The sequence below is a fragment of the Lonchura striata genome, chromosome 7 (genome assembly GCF_046129695.1).
Source record: "Lonchura striata isolate bLonStr1 chromosome 7, bLonStr1.mat, whole genome shotgun sequence".
Lineage (NCBI taxonomy): Eukaryota > Metazoa > Chordata > Aves > Passeriformes > Estrildidae > Lonchura > Lonchura striata.
Genome location: NC_134609.1, coordinates 35745029 through 35769703, shown reverse-complemented (window position 1 = coordinate 35769703; position 24675 = coordinate 35745029). Strand labels below are relative to the sequence as shown.

General features: G+C 42.4%; 1 protein-coding gene across 1 annotated transcript in view; it reads right to left on the bottom strand.

Moving 5' to 3' along the window:
* Window positions 1-24675, bottom strand: part of CTNNA3 (catenin alpha 3) — a 412512-nt gene that overhangs the window by 16385 nt on the left and 371452 nt on the right. Inside the window, exon 16 of the mRNA XM_077784793.1 lies at window positions 5834-5939. Coding sequence (XP_077640919.1) covers window positions 5834-5939 — 106 coding nt within the window. The remainder of the gene's footprint in view (window positions 1-5833; window positions 5940-24675) is intronic.

Sequence of the window (24675 nt, the reverse complement as noted above, 5' to 3'; positions counted from 1 at the left end):
CTGGCAGAATAAAGGGATCTTAAAGGGGAATGGTGAGCCCCTTGTGTGCTCCCACAGCTGGAAAGAGTATGAGTGATAAATAAGTACGAGATCCCTGCAGGTTTGCAGACATGGTGCTGGCCCGGCTGTGGTACACACATGATAAATACAGCCCCTTCCTTCTGACAGCTTTGTATCTCTGCTCAGCTTTGCATACTGAAAAAGCAAAGATACATCCCCACCAACTGCACACTGTCAACAATCACCTGTGGTTTTTTAAAATTGTGGTTAGTGAATTTAAATCCAAAACCCACCAGGAACCAGAAAAAGCACCCATTCTACTTAACTCCAAAAATATTTCAGCTCCTGGCTTTGCTGAAGCAACAGTACATGTTCAAAGGGCTGGTGTAACAATGATGTTTTTCATGGCTATGCAATAGTAGCAAGTTAACAGTAAACAAGGTCAGAGTGTACAATTTTAAATTAATTAATATGACTTAACATCAGTCCTTACCTCATGTTCTGCTACATTCATTATTGTTTCCTGTATTTGGTCACAGGTTACAACAAAACCAGAACATTTCCTTGAAATATTATCTTTCTATGTGATGGAAAATGCCCTAAAATATATTTTTATTTCTTCCTTATTAAGCACTGCTTTAAGGACTGTCCAAAGCAGTATTTATATAATAGTATCTCAGTGTTTAGAAAGCTGGGATACTGTTTATCTAATTTAATTAATAAAAAATTATACTTCAAGTAAAGTACAATACAATTCCTTAGAGCATCAGAACTCATAATACCAAGATGGTGTGTATTCCTGGAATGACATTCTTTCTTCATAATTTTTTTCCTTCCTTAGTTACACTTTGATTTTATCCCTCTGGCCAGAAAAATTATAGAGAAAGGTGTATAGGGTGCCAGTATAGTTCCTTATCCACTTCAAACAGTGACAAGTCCAATTACAGAAGTTCAGAGACAAAAATTATTATTATATAGTACTCTTTTATATTCTAGTGTCAGGCCAGTCACAGGTATGTCTCCCTTACACAGCAGTACAGAGGAAATGTGTACCATTTTAGGAGTGTACAGACAATACACATCAAAGGTGAGGAAATTGCGCTCATGAACAAGACCTTGAGGTTCTGTGGAAACACTCTCAGTGCCAAAAGCATTCAAAAAAGCAAGTGCAGGGCATTGGATAAGAAGATTCTCCTGAAATGTAATTATGCTACTGTACAAGGCTGTGCCATATCCACAGCTTCACTACCTGAGAAGATACAGTGCATCCTTGTCCTGCACCAGTCACACCAAGGCCCAGACAGAAGGAGGATTCTGTGCTGAATTCTGGTATTCTTCCTCCACTACAAACCCCAGGGGTCATTAAAAGTGACTCCCAGGAGCACAAAAAAGGAAATGGTTTTTAATGTGGGGTTGTTAAATTGCAGAAATCTTTGTTACAGAATGGTTATATTAATTTTTTACATAAGTAAAAGAAATTACTGGACAAACAAATGGGAAAGTATCAAGGAGTATCTCCCATGTCAAGTGTATCAGAAATATGTTTGGTGATGTAAATTCTGGCATGGCTGCTGGAGGCTGGGAGCACCATGGAAGTCAGGCCACGCTCTCCTGAGCTGTGTCAGTACCCAGAGTTACCTCCTGGCAGCACAGGATCCGTGCCTGAGCTCTGGCCGCAGCACTGCAGCAGAGGGGCGGGCTGGCCAGGACCCCGCTCACACAGCAGGCAGGGTCTGCACTGCTCTCACCAGCAACAAGCACTGCAGAAAATTAAACCTCATGCCTTGTAGCGTGTCAGATCAGCCATCAGCAGACGTTTGGAACAAATGCACTGCAGGGAGGACACTGCATAAGGAATCATCTACCTGTTGCTCAGAAGCAGCTGGTAGAAGCAGCATTTGCTCACCAAACAGAAGGACAATCAATAAATTCTGAGTTTCATCATCCCACAGACAATTGATAGTTATTAGTTTACTGCTGCACATTCCTGACTGGAGAGCCCATCAGATTCTGCGAGGTTTTTCCCCACACATCCTGCAGGCTGTTGCTAACAAGGGCTTTCTGTTAAGAGCAGCATCAGAAGTGACCTGCATCCCAAAGATGCAGGGGTATTTCACCTGATAGAATATCCACCCGAACATCAAAAAAACCCTGAGAAATTAAAATAATGCAGTGACTAAAACCAGACTGAAAGCAGCATTCACCATCCAAGAGAAAAAGCCAGAGGCACAGCAGTTGCACAGGGGGTGTGAATGAACAATCACAGGAGCTTCTGACCACAGACCATTCTGGGTTTGCTTTGTTCTCACTTCATCTGCTTGCTAAAAAAAGACCAAAGCATTTCTCTATAGAATCCAAATCTGTCTTTATGGAGATCTATATTGGGTATAATCACCCACCACCTACTATAAATGTATGCTGTGCACATTCAGGAGGGAGCTTTGCTGCTCCACCAATGGGGTTCTGTCACCCAAAGGGATTATTTGAACAGTGCTTTCCTGACCACTGTAATTAGCTCTGACAAATAGCATTCTGAATGACCCAGCCAGGGCCTGCCTGACTGGGAACCTAATGGGAGGCTCTTAATACAGACCTCACTCTCCAGCATATTTCATCAACCCAGGGTGAGGTACTCACTGCCTTCATTATCTTAGGGCTTCCAGGTCACATTAAGTAGCAAAAATCTTCTTACAGAAGGAACAAAGAACAAAAATCTTCTGACAAAAGGGAACGTCTCCTGATAACGAATTTATAATGCACTTGTGATTCATTTGTATAGGTTGCTGCCAATGCTGTAACCCTTGTTACTCTGAGCCATCCTAGAAGTGCATGTGACTGTGGACTGAAATAGCTGAGTGCTGCTAATTGTACCACACTCTATGCCTTCCCTGCAAACACAGCAACAGGGAGGTATAAAAATCATACAAATCCTTCTTCTTCACATAATAGAAATGCTACAGAATTTAGTTGTTAGTAAAAGGCAACATGTGAAATACTCCACTAAAAAGTGCAAATGCTGCTCAGGAAGGCACTGCTGGCACTCATGGTCTACTCTGAGTACCAAATTCCTGAAGGGCTTACTCAGTTTGGCCCAAATTCAGAGAACAGTTATTTGGTAGCCCAGAGGAATGTAAAGTTTATTTTATTTTAAGACCCCAGGAGTGCAGGGCATAGGAGACCTGGCAAAATAACAGCTGAGAAAAGGAATTTGAAAATACCTTCAAGATTAAAGAAAACCACCACAATGAGAAAAGAGCTTTTGCAGTTGAAGAATAACTTTGCACAACCAAAAAAACCTTTTAAAGCTTCTTTTAACAGAAGTTAAAAGCTCTCTAGCCATGCAAGGAATGAGAGGATCATACTGTCTGTAACAGGAGGAATAAAGCAAGATTCTCTTTACTAAATTTGACACCTATCTAGCAATATTTGCAATTGTGTTCACCATAACTGGAAGAACTGCCTTGGTTCATCTTTTGTGTTTGGATTTCTCTGGTTTTAATACATGCAATGTAATGTAAAACTTCATCTAAAATCCAAGCAACACATGTAAGTAAGGAGTGTCCTTCAGATGCACAGAACATATCCCAGGGGTCAGGTGGCTCCCAGGTGCCAGCTGTGTGCAAGCTCTGAGCAAGGACAAAGGCAAGGAGTTGGAGTCAACTCAGTAAACGGGTTACAATAACCTGAATTATGTCACATTTCCCAGCAGCTCTGAGGGGACACATGAATTATCACCACTAGTAGTTCATGAATACTTTCTCCCCACACTGATTTGCTCATGTTTCTAGTCTGGAATCATTTTACTAATACAGCTGAAATCTTTCTTTCATAGAAGAAATATTTTAGTGAGAGTGGATTCTCTGTCCTAAATCCAGCAGGAATTTACGACCTTTATTCATCTTTGGCTTTTCTATCTCATCGTTTTCTGCAGTGTATCAGTGACAGGTTTGAATTTTAATCTGTAATAGATAAAATCTTGAAAACAGCTGTATTCCAGTGCTGGAAGAAAGTGAGTTAAGATCCAGAATGGGGAATCCAGACATTTTACCTATTTTATCCACAAATCTGATCACAACTGTATAGATGCAAAATAGAAATTCTTTGTTATCTGGAATTCAGAGAGACACATGACAACCACTAACAGACTGGTTAGCAACAGACTGGTGTTGCTTCCTAGATGGTAGGAAATCAAGCACAGAATGAAAATAAAGAGTGAAGAGGAAAGAGAGACTGTCCTGCGGTGCCCTGGACCTGAAAGGCAGCCACAAAGGAAGAGATGCTTCAGGGGTGCTCAAATGCCACTGCAGATCCCCTGAGTTACCCTGCTCCTGGCTGGGCTCTTCTTGGTGGGAGGTTGAGCCATCTGATGATCTAAAAATCCAACAGCAATACAGCATACCTTCCAGCTCTAACACTTGGCTTTTCATGGTGATAAGAGTTACTTAAAATAACTATAAATAAAAATTAATTGCAAAACCAAAAATCACCTTCAAGTTGCAGATTTGCAGAGGCCAAAACAGCCAGTGTTAGGGGTGGGGGGCAGAGAAGGAAGGTACAGCAAAAAGCATCGATTCTGTAACTCTGCAGAGGGTGGAGAACAAACCATTCTGGAGCCACAGATGTCTGTCCTTCCTAAGATGGTGCTGAGACCAAGCACCTGCCCAGAGCAGCAGAGCTCTGTGCCAGTGCTCCATCCTGCATTCCCACAGCTCACCTGGAGCAGCTGCATTGCTGCTGAGTAATTCACCCAGGTCAATCAGGAGAGGACGAACCTGCACCCTGCACTGCTGCCTGCACAGCTGGTCTGGCTTTGCCTGGCACACAGCTCATGCTCTCCACAGTGGCTGGCCTCATGCTCTGCTGGATTAAGAATGGGAAGGAAGGTGGCACAAAAGGCCCTTTCAGTGTCCCACCCTCTGCCAATGAGTAGAGCACAGGCAGCTGGTGGGAAGCATGGCCAGGACAGGTGACGTGAACTGGCCAAAGGCTCTTCCATACCAATTCCATGGAGTACCATGGCCAGTATGGGGAACTCACCTGGAAGGGGCTGATTGCTGTTCAGGGACAGGCTGGGCATTGGTCAGCACATGCTGGGGAATTGTGCTAGGCATCACTTTTTTCTCTCTGGTCTCAGTCCTTTCTCCCTCTCTCTCTTTCAGCATCAATATTAGTACTACTACTACTATATTTTAAAGTACTGAACTTTTTATGACAACCCATTAGGTTTCCTTTTTTTCCAGTTCCAGGAGTAGGTGACTGAGCAGCTGCATTGTACTCAGTTGCCACCCAGGGTTAAACCAGGACAACAGCTTTTTATACAACTATTTATATACTAACATATACCTTAATATGTTAATAAAAATTATATATATATAAGCACAGCCATGAATATATATATATATTAAATATGTATCTGTATACATATGTATGTATACATATTCATATATACTGTATGTCTAAAATGTTGCAATCATAGCTTAAGGGAGCTCACAAATATTCACATACATGTACAATACATGCGCAGGTGGAAGCGCGTGCCTAGACACGTGTGATGTATGTACATATCTATGTGTATGTCTAAGATGCTGCAATCATAGCCTAAAGAGCTCACAAATATTCACACACATGTACAATGCATGCACAGGTGGAAGCGTGTGCCTAGACGCGTCTGATGCATGTACCCATCCATTCCAGAGTGTACAGAACAGAGCCCTGACACACACGGAGAGGAGCATGCAGGCAGAGGCTCAGACAGGATCTGTGTCACAGGCAGTCCTGTGACCCTGGGAGGTGCTGGGCTGAGCAGGGCAGGGTTCCTGCAGTGGAGACTCGCCTGGTCAGCGATGAGCCGTGCCAGGACGTCCATGCGCGAGCCCGACTCCGAGATCACCTTGGCGGCGTTGATGACATCGGACGTGTGCTTCAGTGGGCCTCTTCCCCTTCAGAGGAAGCACAGACATTCAGAGTAAATCACAGCTCTTTGTTTAATTTAGTTGCTCTGCAAACTAGGTGCAAAACAACTCAATTAAACAAAGCAATAACCCATACGCAAGCGACAGCAGTTAAATCCCCCCACAACTGTTTTCACATCCCACAGATTTGTATTGTTTGACATCAAGAGGATGCAGAAGCACCATAAGGATGTTACAGTTTCTTCATATTGAAAGTACAACCCGTGCCATATCCCGATTTTAAGAAATTTCTTGGGTAGTTTGCTATTCCCAGAGTTATATGAAATTCCTTTCTATTCCATGAATTTTCCAGTAATATGTTCCAAGGAAGTTCTGCTCAGTGTATTCTGAGAATCATTATGGATATCTGGTCAGAAAAACAGCGGTGTTGGTTTAGTTGGGGTTTCCAAAAATTTAATCGGTGCACCCACGTACAAACAGAGATGTATGAACAGGGCTGCAAATCAGCTTACACATGCCACTCAGAACACAGATCTGCCATACTGGAATAATACTTCCCTAACAATTACAGAATTTCTGCAGAATTTCAGTCTAGGAAAACAGCCAAATTCTTGTGAATAGTCTGCCAAAAAGTCAGACACTTTATGTGTGCCCTCCTCCCAAGCCCAAAAATCTGCTTTAATTACAGGACAATGTTTCTAAGAACTGAGAAATAAAATATGAATACTTAAGGGCCTTATATTTACATTTGTTTGAGCCTCAGCCTCTTTAATCTTGCAACACTTCACCTGAACGAAAATTAATTGTACTTCATGCATGTATAAAGTGAGCAATGTTGCTGAACTGAGCTTTGCCTTCCAACATCTTTGACAGGAATACTTCTAGTTTTACTAAGTATTTCATTTGCAAAGGCCCCAAATCAATTTACAAGTTCTGCACTGGACAAAGGAAGTAGGCAACATGAAAAAAATGAATGTAACTCTTTGCTTAAATGAGAAGACCCTTTTCCTCCAAGTCAGTATGGTTTTATGTGTAAAGAGCATTCCACTAAAAAAACTCATTTAACCTAAAAATATTATAGTATGGACCTGTACCAACATTGCAGTCAGGAAATAACAGTGGTAACAACACAAGATGACAGAAAATGTTTAATCTCTTCTTGATTAATCATATTGCTCAGCAAAGAACTATTAGTTCTTGGAGGAAAGCATACTTTACTAATTACAGTTCTTTATTCTCAACTTTGGAAGCCCACATTTCGAACAACCTAGAATCCAGTATTTTACACATCACTGTTCCACAGAAAGGCACTTTCTTGTTATAGTAAACCTATGTGGTGATAAAAATAATTACAGTGTATGTGGGGAATGAAATGCAAATGCAATCCCCTGTATCTAGGATTAACTACTTGAGCCCTCACCCATATCCTTCATTTGCCTTTCCTGGTCTCTTCCCTTTGAATCCTTAGGCCCAATTCTTTTGTGTGCCTACTGACCCTTCCCTCCATTCTGGGCCACTGGTTCACTGTTAATTGCACTGCAGCAGTTCCAGAGGCTTGTCAGGCACCCACAGCACATCCTTTAGCTGCTCCACAAACTACCAGCAGCCCAGGACTGTCCTGGCAAGGTCCAACCCAGGACCAGCCATACAATACCAAAGGTGAACACAACCCAGGGTTAAAATAGCCAGCAAAGGAGATGGCACGAACAGTTCAAGCCATTTCTGCTTAGGTAGTTCTTGTACCTGCAGCAGCTCTGCTGACTTTTGAAGCTGGCTTGGAGGGTAAAGTTCTCCAATTAAAGTAGCAGTTTCCTTGTACCCTTGGAGAATGAAACAATTCCACCCAAAAAAATTACTTCAGACAAATGAAAATGAAGTATTACTTTTCACCACAGACATGGCCACCCTCAGAGCCACTAAAGGAGCACTCAGCAATGACTGCTCTGGAGACTTGTGCCCCACAGGGCACCTAATGCACCAATGGTTCAAGTTCTCTAAAGCCCCTAAGAAATATGGGGTGCAATGCCTCTGAGCTTTCAGCCACAGCTCAGTCTTGAAATAAAAGTTAAATACCTAGGAATGCCTCAGCCTTGTGTTAAAATGTGCTGAAACTCCAGCAAATTAAGATACAGGCACAAAGAAAGCTCCTTTGCTACACAACCAAGAACCATCTGTGCTCCCTTTTTTACCTTCATGTAAAATCCAGAGCCTTTGACATAAAGCACGGGTATAGCATATGCTCTACCCTTAGCTGCCTTAGGATATAGCATAATAAGCCATTAGTCCCAGTTGATGATGCTGGGAAATTTTGAGTACTTTAAAAAGAATACATGGGAAACAACACTGGATCTGCTGAATCACTGGCCAAATGGAAGAAACTGAGAGAAAAATCAAAAAACCCTGAACAGGATGCTAGTTCAACTGCAAACACTATATTTGGATGTAAGTAATCTACTGCTTAGAGAGTCCCTATAGCATTTCTGTACAAAGCCAGAGGGGTTGTTTCAGCCATCAGTCTGAACAGGAGCCCCTGAGGCAGAGCTGCTGTGAGAACAGCAGACAGCACACCAAGGTACACACACGGGTAATATCCTACACAAAGCTTTCCTGCAGCTTTCCCTCTTTTGGTAAGGCTGCAGCTCTGTGAGGGTTTCCATGAAGGAAGCTTGAACACGGTGGGAAGCTGTGCAAAAAGGATGATTACATGTCATAAACGTAAGGAGACACAGACGGGTTTACCCCACAACAGCCTGGAACTTGGAGTGGGGCAAAGGAGGAACGACCAGCCAGAGAGGCTGTGGGACACACGGAGAGCCCTTGTGGGGCTCCAGGGCTGTGGTGGGTCGGGAGGAGGTTCAGAGCTTCCCTCTGGAGAAGCAGGCTCAGAGAGGCTCGGAGCGGAGCCGCGTTGGGGTCATGGCACCATTGCCAATGGCGAGAGAGGCCAGCACCTGCTCTGAGGGTGGGATCATGCCATCCTCTGCTGAGGGCTCTGCAGTCCTGGGATTTTATTGCTGGAAATTCAACAAAGGAGTTCCATGGGTTTTGGTGAGTAACTACCAGGTTCAATGCGTGTTGCCTTCAAATGATACCAGTGCAGCTGTGCACTTTGTGAATTCCCACTTCACCTGATTTAGCACAAAATCAGTAGATTCAGAACGCCACTAACTCAGATTAACTTCCTGAATCCAGATGTTAGAGACACATAAAGTCCATTAAATCATCAAGGTTGTTTTCCCGAGCCACTGCACAGCTTCCTACCAGTTTTATATGCACTTGCACTTCTTTCTGGTAAGTTTGAAGTATGAAAAAACACTTTGCTTGAAAGGCAATGTTTCCCTGAGCTATCCATCTCACTCTCTGGAATGCTTTTCCAGATATTTAGGTCTTTCTCTGTATCACTGTAACAGCATCCCTTTCCTCCTACAGACCTCCCTGATCCTCCTCCACTTCATTCTGAAGCATCCCAAATCATGGTGGATAGCGCAGACCTGCGTGCAATAGCTCATGCACCTACAGCTGTTCAAAAAACTAATCCAAAAAACCTTTTCACCCAAATACCATCTGCTGGTCAACAACATCACAAAATTTCTCCATTTCTCACCTCTTCCCCTAAAGAAATTCTAATTTCTCTGCTATGAAAATTATAATATTTTAAAAAATCTTTTTCAAGTCAGCTTTCATCTTACTGTTCCTTTCCTGCTGCCAGTCTCTAATGTTTAACGCCAAACTCCACCTCACACACGCATTTACTGACATTCGTCCCCAGTAATTTCATTGAGTTCATAACCTACAACAGCAGACCCTGGATTCATTGCATGAAAGATCTAATACATCTATTTTCCTCACACCTCACTATTTCCAAGAAAAAAGCCTTACAAGTTGAGCAAGCTGATAACAAAGACAAGACACGAAGTACTATACTTACAAGTAATTATATCTCCCCAAGGTAGTGATGGATTGTTACTAGAGCTCAAATAAACTACTCTATCCAACAACAAAACTGGAAGTAGGCCATAAATAACACAGAGAGACATCCAGCTAAGTCTAATAAGAAAGAAAATGGATTATGTACAAAGAAAGCCATTTGGAGTATCTCCACAAAGGTATAGGAGAAAAAACCCCAATATTTCATCTCAATGTTTCTTGAAAGGTACAATCACAAGAGGAAAGAAGTTGGACTGTGTTAATTAGTACAACACCAAGGGTTTTCATTAATTGTGAAAGAGAGCCTAAAGCCTCTCAAATTTCATCGTTCTTGCTCCAAGCCAGGACAAACCAAGAGCAACTCCATCCCTGTCTGCCTAAACTTAACCACAGCGATCAGCAGACACCAGTATGGGACATTATTATTGTTTTCCTTCTCACTGGAATTTCACTCTGAAAAGCAGTGCTACTCTTAATTCTTACAGTAATGAAAACTTCTACGTCAACTCCAAAATGTTTTTGCCATCACCTTTTCCAGGAAGAGAAATTCTTCTGTCTGCAAGCAAAGCTGGTGGCCTTCCCCTCCACGCTGTGGTTCCCTCAGCAAATCTCCACGCTTGCCCTGCAGCAGAAGCAGCCAGAGGGAGCTGCAGGGAGCAGTGGCTGAGGAACTCCCACCTCACACCCCAACACACGGACACACTTCACAGCACTCCACGGTGTGAGCTGAAAGCTTCTCTGTCAGCTCCAAGTCACGGCCACTCTCTGGCCCTGAGCTCCAGGCTCTGACCATTCTGGTTTACAGCTCAGCAGGTCCTGACAGCTGCCACTTAAACTGCAAGTTTGCCAGGGGCACTGCAGAGGAGGCACAACTACAAACCAATCCTAACCCGGCAACGTCTCTCTCTTGCTGTTCAAACCTGAGCAAATCTGTTCCAAACAGGATCAGGTCTGGCAAACCTGGCCAAAGCCAGGCCAGTGTCCACCTGAGCAGCCCCAGTCTGGACCATCAATTCGGGCTGAAGGAGACCAAGTGCTGGCAAGGGCTCCTTGGAGGTGGGAGTGGACTGGGACATTTCCTGAGGTGAGGAAGGTCAGAGCTCCTATCCAGGTGATGAAAGTGTTACTTCAGGTACACGTTTGTCCTGAGAAAGTGCATTACTTACACTGCTGTGCAATTGTATAAGGTACAGCCATTACTTTACTCACAGGAAGATACTCCTACAAATAATAATTACCTTTTACAGACACTATTGTGGTTAGTTAATTCAGTTGTCACTACATTACAGGGTACCATTTGTACCTCCTGTAGTTCTTCCCCAAACACACACTATCTTCTGCCTCCCACTGCTGCTATGCAAAGTGCTTTAGTACTGGCATGGTAGGAAATCTGGATTCCAGTCTCACAATCTGATCTTTATTCTGTGAGCTGTTCTGAAGTTTGTTTTTTCTTTTATTAACCCAGTGGTTGTGTGCAGTCCTGAGAGCGGGGATAAGGAAGCAAGATTCACACCTCATTACAAAATGCTCTAAACTTACTGAGTCAATAGTTTGCTCCTGCAGATCACTTTGCCTGCCCATCCCAGGTGAATGCGCAGAGTTTTAGATTAAATCTGTGAAGGGCTTGGTGTTCAAGGAGGAAAGATTACACTTTTTAAAATCAGGGCTATAAACAAAAATTCCTTTTATTACACGTGGTTGCACATCTCTATCAGTTACATCTACACAAACAGGAGGCAGCAGAGCTCCTCAGAAAGTCCACACAGGGAAAAGGTAATTGGAGATTATACAGGTGGATCCTAAAGCTGACCTCTGCCAGTTCATTACAGCTGTAGACACAAGAGCAAGAAAGATTTTTGTATCATGCATTTTCTGTCACTGGCTGGGTGTACAGGTTTGAAAATTACAAGAGAAGATCTCTTAATGCTGGTAAAACTAAGTAACTGAATTAAGGCCAAACCCCTACTCGACATTTACAGGTACAATGGCTGAAGCAGGTCTATTCCATAACAAAATTAATGTACTACAAATAGAAGAGTAGTCAGATGAGAAAAGGGCACAGTGAAAATAGCATTCAAAGGCATGAAGTAAACAACCATAAACTCATTGTAATAAATAGTATTTTGTAGGGGAGTAAAGGAATTTAAGCCTTACAAAAATATCTGCTTTCTGTGGACTCAAGAATGGGGCAGTGGAGTTCCAGGCAATGTGAACACAGCATATGTATGTATCTGTCTGTTCTGGAAGTGAAAATTCATTTAATACAGGATTTTCTCTTCCTTGCTGCCCTCCTGCACTGGTAATACATGGGGTCTGCATCTCCCTCCAACAGGAGTAAAACAGAGGAGGTCAAAAAGCACTGGCTTTGACCAGCAAGAGCAAGGTGATACCCACAAACCCAACCTGAATATTTTGTAAAGAAAGTATTTTGTAAAGTAAAAAAGTCTGTAAAGGCTGTTCTGGGTTGGTACCTTTTTGACTGTGCAGAAGTCAGCCCCTGACCTGGTGCCCTTCCAAACCTCTTGGCAGCAATGCCAGCAGAGCAGCTGCCCCAGTTGTCTGTCAGTTCCAAATGGTGTTTGCTGAGGGCAAATAAATCCTATCAATTTGAAATCAAACAAAGAAAAAGCAGGCAGAATGTAACAGGTATGAGTAACAGCCCAGATGATTTTTCAAGCATAAATATTGTCCAACTAATGGAAAACAAACATTTATGGCTTCTGGAAAGATTAGAAGCTGTAAATACCACGTATCTTCAGGCAGGCTCTGAAACCTTCTCCTGTTGCATTTTCATGATCTGCCTAAATAATACATAGAAAATAGATTAAGTCATTGCTGAGGAGATGCCAAACTTGGATGAACACACTGCAAGTGGGACTGGTTATCAAAGGGCCACTGCCACAGCAGAGGGCAGCAACCTGGTTTCTCTGGGATCTGCTTTGGTGTTGGAGCTGCTCACCTCTTTACTCACGGCTTGAGTAAAGGGAAAAAAGAAAATGCTTAATGAACTTACATTTGATACCGATGTTAAAGAAGAAGGCCATATTTGGAATTAAGAATTACCTGAGATAAACTGGAAGAAAAAGAAGATGCAATGTTGGAATCCTGGATGCAAAGAATTTTAAACTTTCTGTGATGAAAGACACAGACTTGCAAGACAGCACTGCATTTGACCTGAGGCTGTGGAGAAGACTTCCAAAATTGATTAATAGCACTGGGATTATGGGTGTTAGAAGTGTGTACTATCACAGGGTGGAAAACTTAGTTTGGGGCTTTAAATCCTATAAATAAATATGAAGCAATATGGAGGTTTTAGGGTGGAGACAGGTTGTACTTCTTCACCTTCTTCCTGGGTTTGAGTTTTGTGATTGGACAGAAAAATCCGCATTGCGAGCTTCGAGAGATCAGTTATTGGGTTAAAATGGAAAATAATCTAGGTGTCATCTCTTAATTGGATAGTTTATTCTTAAAAGATCTTGTTACAAGAGACAGTTGGCCATTTTGTGCCTTGCTAATGAAAGATTGCAGAACTCACAGCTGTGAGGCTGCTTCACTGATAAGAAATAATAAACACCTGAGTCCAAACATGAAACACCATCTCTGTCTTCAATCCCGACCTCGACAGAGGTAGAAAAAACAAGCAGAGAACCCACAATACAATAAAAAAAAGATACCCTCAGGTAGGAAAATCAAACACAGAGATACACATGGATAGTCAGTCCCTACACAACAGGACAGTAAGAGGCACTAAGTTTTAGTGGCTCACAAATCCATCAGGAATTAGCGCTAGCATGCTGCAGAAGTGGTAATGGGAAATACAGACAAATAACAATACAGAGGAGAAATAAACACTTCTCGTCTTTCTTACAGTAATGAGGTCTCTGTAGGAGAATTCCTGGAAAGATGTAAGACTTTGTTTAGGAAAGAGGAGACTGAGTGCCCAACAGAATGGGCAGGTTTGGGTTTGCTTCTATGCTTTAGCTTATTCCAGGAACAGGCACTAAGGCTCCTCCTGGCCAGCAGCAGTCACTGGTGCTGTGCACAGGAGGTTGTGGCACTCACACAGAGCAAGGTCTGGCACCAGTGACATCCTGCCCACTGCCTGGTCCTGTCCAACAGGCACCTGTCCTGTCCCAGGGGCCACCCTGTTCCTGGGAGCTGTACTTCCAGACTCTCCCCTTCTCCAGGGCAGAATGGTAATGCAACTTGGGCTAAAGAAATAGTGAAAATGAAGACCAGTGCAAAAATCCATGGAATTAGTTAAAGGCTTTACACCTCTGTGGCAGTAAAATGGGAACTGAAAATTACTGTTATTTACAGCAATTTTTTAAGATCAATAGAACTTTCTATCAGTCCTATGATTTTTTCTTTTTCTGCTCTACTATCTAGATACTCATTGTTGATCTCACACTGGTAGTTTTCTTATCTGGGTCATCCTTCCCACGCCAAGCCCCCTGTCCTTTCACCAGCTCTACAAAATAAAGCCAAGCTATTATTTAGAAGGCTTTGCTCTACAACGGACCCAGTCATTTGTTTTTGTTTCTCTTACTTGCTGTATTGTGCAATCCAAGACCAAAATACCACTAACAAAAAATTTTCTCTGTGCTTCATACAATACAGAAACAAATTTTTCTAAGACCATCAGTGACTACCAATTTCAATTCTGATGGCCATGTCCAAAATTCTCTGAATCTCACTAAAACCAAGATCACTTGTGGTCTCTGAGGAAAGCCAGAGTGCTGTGGTGATTTCACAAACCACCTGGAAGACCCTGTGGTACATCTGTAGCTTATCTCCAGTGCCACATCCATGTGGCAGAGATTTGTGGGCCACCAAGCAGCAGAGCCCTGCCTCCCCATCCTCCCCAGCTGCTTCCAAGGACATAGTCCCTGGCTCTCCGTCTGCTACAGCCCACACTAGTTCTGCTCCTGACCTCCCCATGCTTTTTCCAGAGCTGGCCATCTCTCACCTGTAACAGACAGCAGGACTGCACCATGACAAACACAATGCCCTTCATCTGTAGCACTACTTGGACAATGTATTTGAGGATACATAAACACAGAAGGAACCTTTTCCTAATGATCCCGAGTTTTCTTCCTCTCTGCTTGGATAAATGAAGTCACAATCCAGCTATTTAAACATGACAAGGAGTATTTCTACACTCTCATACTATTTTGTCAGTTGAATAAACTTCACTAGAGCAATCCAGGCATTGCGAACTTGGCTGCATGGTCAAAGGTGAGCACTGCAAAACAACTATCATTAAAACTATTTCTGGTCCCTAGTTTTAAAAAGCATAAAACCAGAAAGGAATTCCTGTTTCAGAATGCAGTCCCATATAGCAGAGCACTGCTGTACCATACTGATCATATCACTTGTGGAACTGAGAAATCCTGATATAATTCAGAGGGGAAAATGCTGATACTATTTGAGTAGTTGCTGATAATAATGTTACCTATCAGGGATGCCTCACAATTTGGAACTGCCTCTCAAAATAATATGGAAGAGAACACAAAGCAGCAGTCAGGTGGGAACAGAGGAGGGTATGTTAGGAGAGAAGCTGCACCTGCAGCCTGGGAGGCAGAAAAGCAGCTGAAATTCTGACTGTAAGTTGTTAAATCATAATTCTGACAAAACTCATCACAGCAACAGCAGCACGCGGGAAGCAAAGCATCAAACGGGTATGTTTGTACATGTCTGACTGATACACTGAATATTCATGTGTGCAGCAACCAAACACAGCAGTGTCTGGATGTTTGCAAACACTATTTATAGAGATGAAAATCAAAGAATTGTGCCATCCTCCCACACTTACACTTGTGCACACATACAGACAACCTTTCCCTTCACTTCTAGATCTCAAAGTCCAAATCTTCTCTAAGACATTTGCAGTTCTCTTGCAACCATGATGAAATGTGTTAGTGAAAATGTGTAATTTCTGTCCAGTTGAGACCAGCTGCAGGAGACACATATATTAAATAAACAAACAGAAAACCATATAATTAAGTAGTTTCATCTATATATAAAAAATAACATTATCTAATTCTCATTGTGATCTAAAGATAAAAAGTACTTTACAAAGCTCGTTTTTGTTGCTGAACTATTCAATCAGTGGATTTTACACTGAACTAAAAAAAAATAAAAGAATGCCAGAAGTCTGTAGTGACGAAAAAAGTGGAAAGAGGAAGCTGTCCTGCAGCTTGTCTCAGTTGGGTATAAAGTGGACTTTGATGATGCATCTTACCAAAGACTGCAAGAGAATTCCAAACATCCAAAGGTGTCCATCTGTGTGCACAAGTCAAAGTATGGCATGTCCTGGATTTTCAGCTCTGTAAGCACATATAAACATAGAGATACTTCTATGTTTGGTACTAGTTTGTTAAAAAGACATTAAATTATAATAAAAGCAGTGGTTTGTACAAGATAGTGCACCTGGATAAATCTGATTAAGCCATCTACCTTTTAGGCAGATGGCATCCATGAAGCTCAAGTTTAGTTCCAGAGGACATTATTTATAGCTGCAGAATCTGGTTTCCCCAGTTTGCAATTTCCCAGCCACTATTTCCTGTGCCACCTGAAGTGTCTCCCCAAATTCCCTGTGATCTATTCCTCACAGCCATACACAAACACCATTAGTGCAAGGTGAGGGAACACCACAACTTCTCAACTGTTCTGCCACCTCAACCATGCATTAACTGTGTATGCCTCTCACCTCTTTTTACTCTCAGTCTCACTCAGATGCTTCCCCATCTCCTTCTGCTTCCAGATCCAGCTTTTCAAAGGACACTTTCATTTCCAGTCGCTAAGGTCAGCAGACCTTACCAGTCATGGACTTTCATTTGGAAGCCTGTCATTTTAATAGCTATGTTACATACCCACAGTTCCTGTTCCAGTAACTGCAGGAAAAGCCTCTGCTATTTGCCTCGTCAATCTGCATTCTCCCATTTTTTTCTGTCATGAACATAAATTATATGAAGATTTTAACCTCTCTATTACAGGAAACCACCCAAGAGCCTCACAGACTGTTTCAGGAATTTCTGAACTCACAGCAGCAGCGACTGGGTTCTGAACAATTAACATTCAACTTGTAGGCACACATTAGGCTTTGAATGCAGGGGTGTCCTGCACTCTGAGCTGGGCTGGGCAGGGAGGGGACAGTGCCAAGGGCACATCAAGGCTTGTCCTTGCCCAGCAGGCCAGGACTGCCCGTGCTCTGCTGGGCACTGCCAGCCTGGCTGCAGGGGCACTGCCAGCTGTCTCCTGCAAAGCTGGCACAGCAGGCACAGAAGTCTTTGGCTGTGTGCAGGATGTATCAACTGCAGCTGCACACATCTGCATCCTCCCAAAGCACACAAGTGAACTGCAGCCCGGCCAGCTCTAAGGAATCTGCAGAGAGTCCCACCTGCTTCCCACTCCTGTGGGCCAAGTGCTTAACTTTGAACAGGAGTTGTAACCTGCTCTAGAAAAGCCAAGTCTTAAGGGCCTGGAAGGAGAAAAAGTGCCATGGGAGGGGTACTAGTGAGACAAAGTAGGGGTGTGAATGATACAGGGCAAAAATAAAGCAATGCCTCTTAAGTAAGTTAATATTCTCCTCTAAAATCCTCCAGCTATGCTGTAACCTTTAAGAAATGAAAAATTCTCCTTGCTTTTAAAAGTGTATCTTTTCAGTTCTCCAATAACAAGAAGCAAAGATTGTCCTGAATATCATTATTAATGTATTTTCTTAAAAAGAATCCAACCACTACACCCAGACTACTTCCTTATCCTTTCAGAGCATGCCCTGCAGCAAGGCCTGTTCAACAACTTAACAACTCAGTGAATCCCAAAAGGTAGAGTTTATGGCTTTACGACTGCTGTACTATCATTTTTTTAGGATTTTTATTCCTCAATTATGTAATTTTAAAAAATGACATTAATAGCAGACATTCCCTTTTGGAATTTCCCATCAGAGCACAACACTCATGAACTGAGCAGCAAAACTGAGTTACAGGAGCCTGCCCCAGGGTCATGCTCCTGGGGGAAACCACCTCTCTAACCCAGACTTTGGCCTCTCCAGTGCCAGTGTCCTGCCAGTAGCATCCTCAGGTGGATTGTGAGACCTCCCAGGACATCCCTGTGTCCCTCAGCTGTGTTCCCCAGTCTGTGCCAAACCCCTGCACTGCTGGTCAGGAACCAAACTCACAGATTCTCGACTACAGAGAGGCAGCGTGGCTGTCCTCGGCCAGCAGCTTTGCCCTGCACTTATGGCCACTGTCCCAAGGCCATCCTTTGCCTCATGGATGCAAACACCACAAGAGACATTTGTGCAATCAAATTAATGGAGACACATTCTCTGAAACATCAAATTCTCCCAGAGAACAAAGGAGGGATGGAACACATGGTAGGACCTGACCTCACTTGTTTAATGGCATGTATGAATGAGCAGAGAGCACTTTTCCTCAGCCTCAAACAGGTAAACATTGCTGGATATAGACAATGAACTAACACAAAATACATCCATGCAATTTAAAAACATAAGCTACTTGAAGACCATCATGGCAGATGCATGCACATCTGAATTCAGAAAGTCCAAGGCACAGGTTGAAGGTGCCAACTACCCTCTGGACAAGGAGCTGTAAAGAACCCTAATTACATCATCACAAACCCAGATGAAAACACAATGGTGAACTTCACTTACCCATGGCAAAAAATGGATGGTAGCAAAAGAAAACGTAGACATTGAAGGACTGACTTCTAAAGGATTTTTAGATTTTTCATCAGCTAACAAAGAAGACGGTAAACTGATTATCCAAAAATAAAAATTGAAAAATTCCAAATTCAGAGTTCAGAGAGCTCTTTTTCATGAACTCCAGAAAAACAGAAAGACTGCCATGAACAAGAGTCACAGCAGGAGAGCTGTGGTTCAGTACTGTGGGGTCAGTATTGGACATACCCAAAAAGCTGTAACTGTGTGTTTGCATGTGCTCTATGACCAAGCTGTCTTTGCAGTTTACACTTTTGATCTGGTTTTTCCCTTAATCCAATTGACCACAATCCCACTGATCATCTGACAGGAGAAACTGCAAATGAAAGTAGATTAATTATTTTCAGTTTGCTCTCAGATGTCACAGCATTAACCACCACACATATTTTTCAGTAAGAGAATAACAGACCTTGTGGAGTAACTTTCTATATGGAACCCACCCTGCAAGCAAAGACCCTGTATCTAGATTTAAGTACCAGCCAAGCAAACTGGAAACTCTGGGAAACCTGACACAGGAACAGTGCTGGGTGTGTGAAAACAGCTGCTGAGAGGACTTTTAACACAACTAAGTGAAGAGCTGGATCAACAATGCAGTTTTAACTCCGAACCCTTCTTATCTCAAATTTTGGCATTCCCCTTGACTATGTCTTCCACCACAGTAATTTAAAAAGTCTCATCCAGATCTCAAAAACCACAAAACTGTCCAAAAAGTTCTGCTGTTTGGATTACTTGGGAGGAAGGGAGGTATTTTTAAGGCTCAAGACTCCACACTGGTCATGTTTCCAGGCATTTATCTCTAATCATGAAGCCCAAACCATTTTACCTTCCAATCAAGGTTATTGAACTGCCAGACTGCAGTCACTGGGGTCACCTCTGCAAGAACTAAAAAGAAGGAAGTATCTTCCCAAGTGAAGCACACGTCTGAGAGGCTCCTCTACCCACAGGTCCTCAGAAGTAGCAATTTCTGGGAAAAAGAAACTTGTATTCCTAGATGGGACAGAAAATTGGGAGAACTGGTAAAACTGCTGAACAGCAGTAGTATCCCAGGCTAGAGGAGAGGCCAGGCGATGGCCACATCTGTCTCAGGCACCTGAAGCTGTGCCAGGGAGCCTCTGCAAATCCCTTCTTCACTTCCCTCTGATATACGTGGGATTCTCAAAGCTGACTCACAGCAGCTGCCCTCCCTCCTCCAGGGCAGCCCTTGCTGTGGGCAGTACTCTGGCCTGCAGGGTTGGTCACAGCCCTGGAAATTCCAGGGACTCTTCCCCTAGCCTGGAAGCCCTGGAACAGCCCGTGCTGCTGGCTGCCACTGCCAGCTCCTTGTGCTGTGAGCACAGGATATTAACAGCCCTGTCTCCCAACATTGGTGCTCACAAGCTGTTCACCAACAGCTTCTCAGTGCTACTTGAAAGAACAAGACCTCCCAGTGGTGTAATTATAATTTAACTACCCAGAATGTCACAACAAAGGAATCAGTCTTCGATAAACCCCCAGAATAATACAAGTTAATACTAAATTCTGATTTAAAAACTCACCTGGGCTACCAGCAAACCGTTAACATTTTTGCTTAAAAAGATGTATTTGGCTAAAGGGATATTACATTATGGCAAAACTGTCTTTCAGAGTGCCCATCTTGTGTTTTGCAAAGGAAAAAAAAGCAATTATAAAAGATTCTGTAACTATGATAAATGCTTTTTAAATTGGATGAAGTTTAGGAGGCATAAATGGAAGAAATTTTTGGAGTTAGGGAAGTTTCTGGTAGTTCAACTTTGTATCTTATACTACTACAATACCTGCATTTATCAAGTTTTCAAGTTTCATCTCCAGAAAACAATCTGGCAGTTTTTGCCAGACTGGAACATTTCTCAAGGGGAGTCATGAAGCTGAGCCCTCTGCATGCCATTCATTATAAACTCAGCAGCAATTGGAATTAAAGGGCCTACTGAACATAGAGAGGAACCAAACCAGGATCACCAGAACCAAAATGCTGCCCCAAACCTGTAATGTTAGGCTCAAAGATAGTAGTGGAAGATAGTAAAAATCACCTTTCAAAATTAGTTCATTCCACTAGCAGAGTAGTATTTCAGAATTTCTCAGAAAACTGTCCTCACACCATTTGTTCATTTTTTTTTTAAACACACTTTCAGTGTTGCAACCTGAAACTAATGGCATGATCTGTAATATAATTAAAATATTTTGCAGTAAAAAAAGAACAAAGTACTCATAAAAAATGTACATTTTATATTATATATACACCTAGCACATCTGCTATGCCACTGGGACAGATGTTTATTAATATGGATATCAGATCATATTGCTAGACTGCTAATGGCTCAGTAATCTATCTTCTAAATACCACACAAGTATCTGAATATATGCAGAACCAATTATCAAAATACTTCAAAAAAAAAATCTGCTTTACTGCTATGGCCTGTGAAAAGCACCATTAACTTGCAGTTTGGTTTCAATAACAGGGTACAAGAGTTACAACATGTTGTGTTTATAGTATGTTGTCTGAAAGACTTAAAGACACTCCCTCTAATATAGCAACTTAAACAAAACTTCAAACTCCCAGGATTAGAAAATCTCCCCTCTTCTTGTAACAGCACTTCAGATCACGCCCTTACCTGAATTACTGGCTTGTAGTGAGCGAGTTTATTAGACAATTACACAATTCAGTTAATTAAGGAATTGTTTGACATGAGCTGAGCATCACTGTTTTAAGATTTCTCAAACTGTATAAATAATGATGGTTTATTAAATTAAAGATCCTAATATCCTTTTCTAATATGCCAGCCCTTAACTACTGATGCCTCACCCTCACTGTGGACATATTCTCTCACCAACTCCTCTCTTTTCTAAGCCTCACGATGTTACAGATAAAGTTTACTTCATGCAACTTCACTAAAGAGGAAAAAGTACCTGGCTGTAAAATGCAAAGAGGAAGCTACTTTCAGAATAAAAATATCTACTTTGCATAATGACAAACAACAGTCTTAGACTGAAAGGTATTTTCTTTGTACTTCATCAATTTGATACATGCCTTGCTTGCACTTTGGGAAAAACAGTAAGTAAAAAAAATTCTTATTGATATGGTTGACTCAGAGTTACCAACAGCCCTGCAGAACCAAAGTAAAAGGATTATGATGTTCCCATCCTCCTACATCTCCCCCATTTTTCATGGTGGGCTCTGCTTACATAAACAGTGTTATGTAGAGACTGTGTGAATGAAATTTGTATTGTCAGCCCCAAGCAACTCAAATATCATGAGTCAGGCTCCAAAATACCACAGAACTGGAATAAACATCAGGAGAATTGAAATAATACATCTGCAGTTCTTTGTATTTCCTTTCTCTTGAAGCCTTCAGGGGTCCCAGTTTTGGGATTTGCTCAGCAGCCATGAAACTTAATTAAAAAATGCTGGAAATAGGTGAGTTTCTCCTACAATAACATATGTCCAGTGCTAAAACAATAAATAATACACATACAAAGGTTTTTAATAATGTTCTGACTTAGAAGCACAGACTTGTTATATGAGTCTAACAAAAGAGCAGTTAAAATATGCAAGGTCTTAATTTCTGTCTGCTCATCAAATGGCAGTGAGGAAGCTCTCTTGCAGCCACACAGTGGTGAGAGGTAAGTGGCAATATGGCAGGAGAATATTGGCACTGGCTAGAATCTACCACTGATGCAAAGAAAATCACCCCAAAATAAAACAAACAAACAAACAAAACCCCTGAAAACTAAACCAGAGCAAAGACTTCAGCAAAATTATTCACATGGGTGCTGTTTGCTAGAATAAGCCTTTGGCAGGCAGTTCTCTCTCTTATAGTGCTGTTCAAAACTTATATCACTTTGCTTTTCTCTACACCATTTTAAGAACAAGGAATTTGCTACTGGCAAATTAGAGAGCATCCATCATTCCTTCTACAGAACACTGGGGTAAGGAAGGGATTTCCTTCCCCACAGTGATGCAAGAACTCACCTGCTGAAAGGCCTGGTTGAGAGACTGCCAACTGCAGCCAGAATCTGGGGCTTACAGAGATCATTCCTTACTGTCTTGGACTGCCTGGTGCAATCTCAGCAAGACAGGCCATTGCTGATTACACTAATTAGGTACTTCCAGGTCCTCTTAACAACAAAGAAGGCATGAGACATTTCTGACGGGACACATAGTTTCTGCAGAAGATTGTATTAACACAACTGACACAATTCAGCCAGGCAAGTTACTTGGCATCAGCATCTGTATCACTGTAACTTTGTTGTGTCAAGACAAAGCATTTGAAAATATTTTTGGGACAGGCTCTCCAGTGAATGAAACTTTTTTTCTTGTATTATGGTAAGCAAAATTGCCTAGGATGTGTCCAAGACTGAGAAGCAAGATGTTTTCTATTGCCATCTGTGTAGCAGTTGTCTTCTCTTAAGTGGGCAGTTTTCCTTATCCCCTGTTAATGGGCCCATCAATGCCTCACCACCTGGCTCAGAGGTATCTTCCTCCAGGAGCCCTTTCTGTTTAACAGGGGATCAAGGACACACCAGTGACTCAGAACGACATCAGCCCATGGTGAGATGCTCTGCCCAGTGGGGAGGAGCTAGGCACCCCCACCTAGATGTGGGGTTTGGGACAGAGTTGTCACTGGACCTTCAGAGGAAGACTACACCCTTCTACAGGACCACTGCTCCAACAGAACTACATCTGCCACTCCAGGACAACCGCAGCCACTCCAATTTGGACTGCTACCAACACCCTGACCAAAAGGATGTCAGGCTGTATTCTGACTCTGTCAGTGGTTTTTCTTTTGTATTATTGCATGTATTTTGTTTATTTTCCCTTTTCATAATGAACTGTATTTCTGACTTGAAGTCTTTCACTGGTTTTGCTTTCAAACCAGAACAGATGGAAAGGGGGAAGGGAGCATATAAGTTGAATATAACAGGCCCAAAAAATAATGTGGTCGTCTTAAACAAAAACACAACTTCATCTGATTTTTCCATCAGTATTAAACCACACTTTTTCTAAGGCCTAAAATTATAGTGGCAGCTTGTTTCCTCAAGCCTACAGGATTTAAAGTTGAAGAGAACTTCTAGAATAGGTTATTGCCTTGGCAAAGAATGCAGTACAACAGCTGCTTGTTCACTGAAATCCAAAATCTTGAGGGTTTCTGCTGCTGAGACAGCAAAGATGTGAAGAGTGGCCCTGAGTAACTTAGTGAGGACTTCCCTCTATGACATCCCATCATCAGTCCTCCTCCCACCCTCCTTCTGTTTGGTTTGCCTACTGTCAGAAGCTGGAGGAGACCTTATCTGAGTGCTTCTCCCTTGGGAATGTGGGATGTGCATTCCCAACCCAACAATGGGCTGTTGCTCAAACACCAGCCACACACCATCAGAGAGCTCTGGCATCCTGGGGCCCTTGGCCAGCTCCATTGTGGACAACAACTGCTTTTGCAGAGAATCTGATGGACAACTCTGGAAGTGCCCTTTGAGGAAAAAAGTAAAAATCCAACAGCTAGTTTAAAAAGGTATAGGAAATTAAAGAGAACTCTCTTATTAATCCAGATTGAACTGCTGGTTCCAAAAGCAAAGTTAGGGCTTGTGCAGATGAAAGCTGCAACTGTGTGGGAAATAGAACATTCTTGACACGGATAGACTGCAATGACTGATCTGGACAGGACCTGCCCATGCATAGCCCTGAACACTTGGAAATGCAAACAATATGTTTCAGGCATCCATGCAAAATTAAAGGCAATACTGACTGGATGCTTGCAAGGCCTTTCCAGCAGCAGTAACTCCTTTGGCAGCAGCTCCTTCCTGCCATATCCTGTGTTTCCCACACCATGCCAAACCCTTGGTGTAACACACCACTGAGCTCTCGCAGTTCCTGCTAACAGATGTCCAGCATCTGGTGTCTGCAGCTCCTGCCTTCCTGTACAAACACTGAGAAGCCTTTAAGGAAATCACTTCTAGAATATTCATGCTATCCTCATCTGCTACCTCTGACTGGCCCACTTGAAAAGCAGTATCCACAGAGCAAGCAGCAATAATGAAGACATTCCAGAGAGAGAAACAGAATCGTGCATATTCCAGTACAGA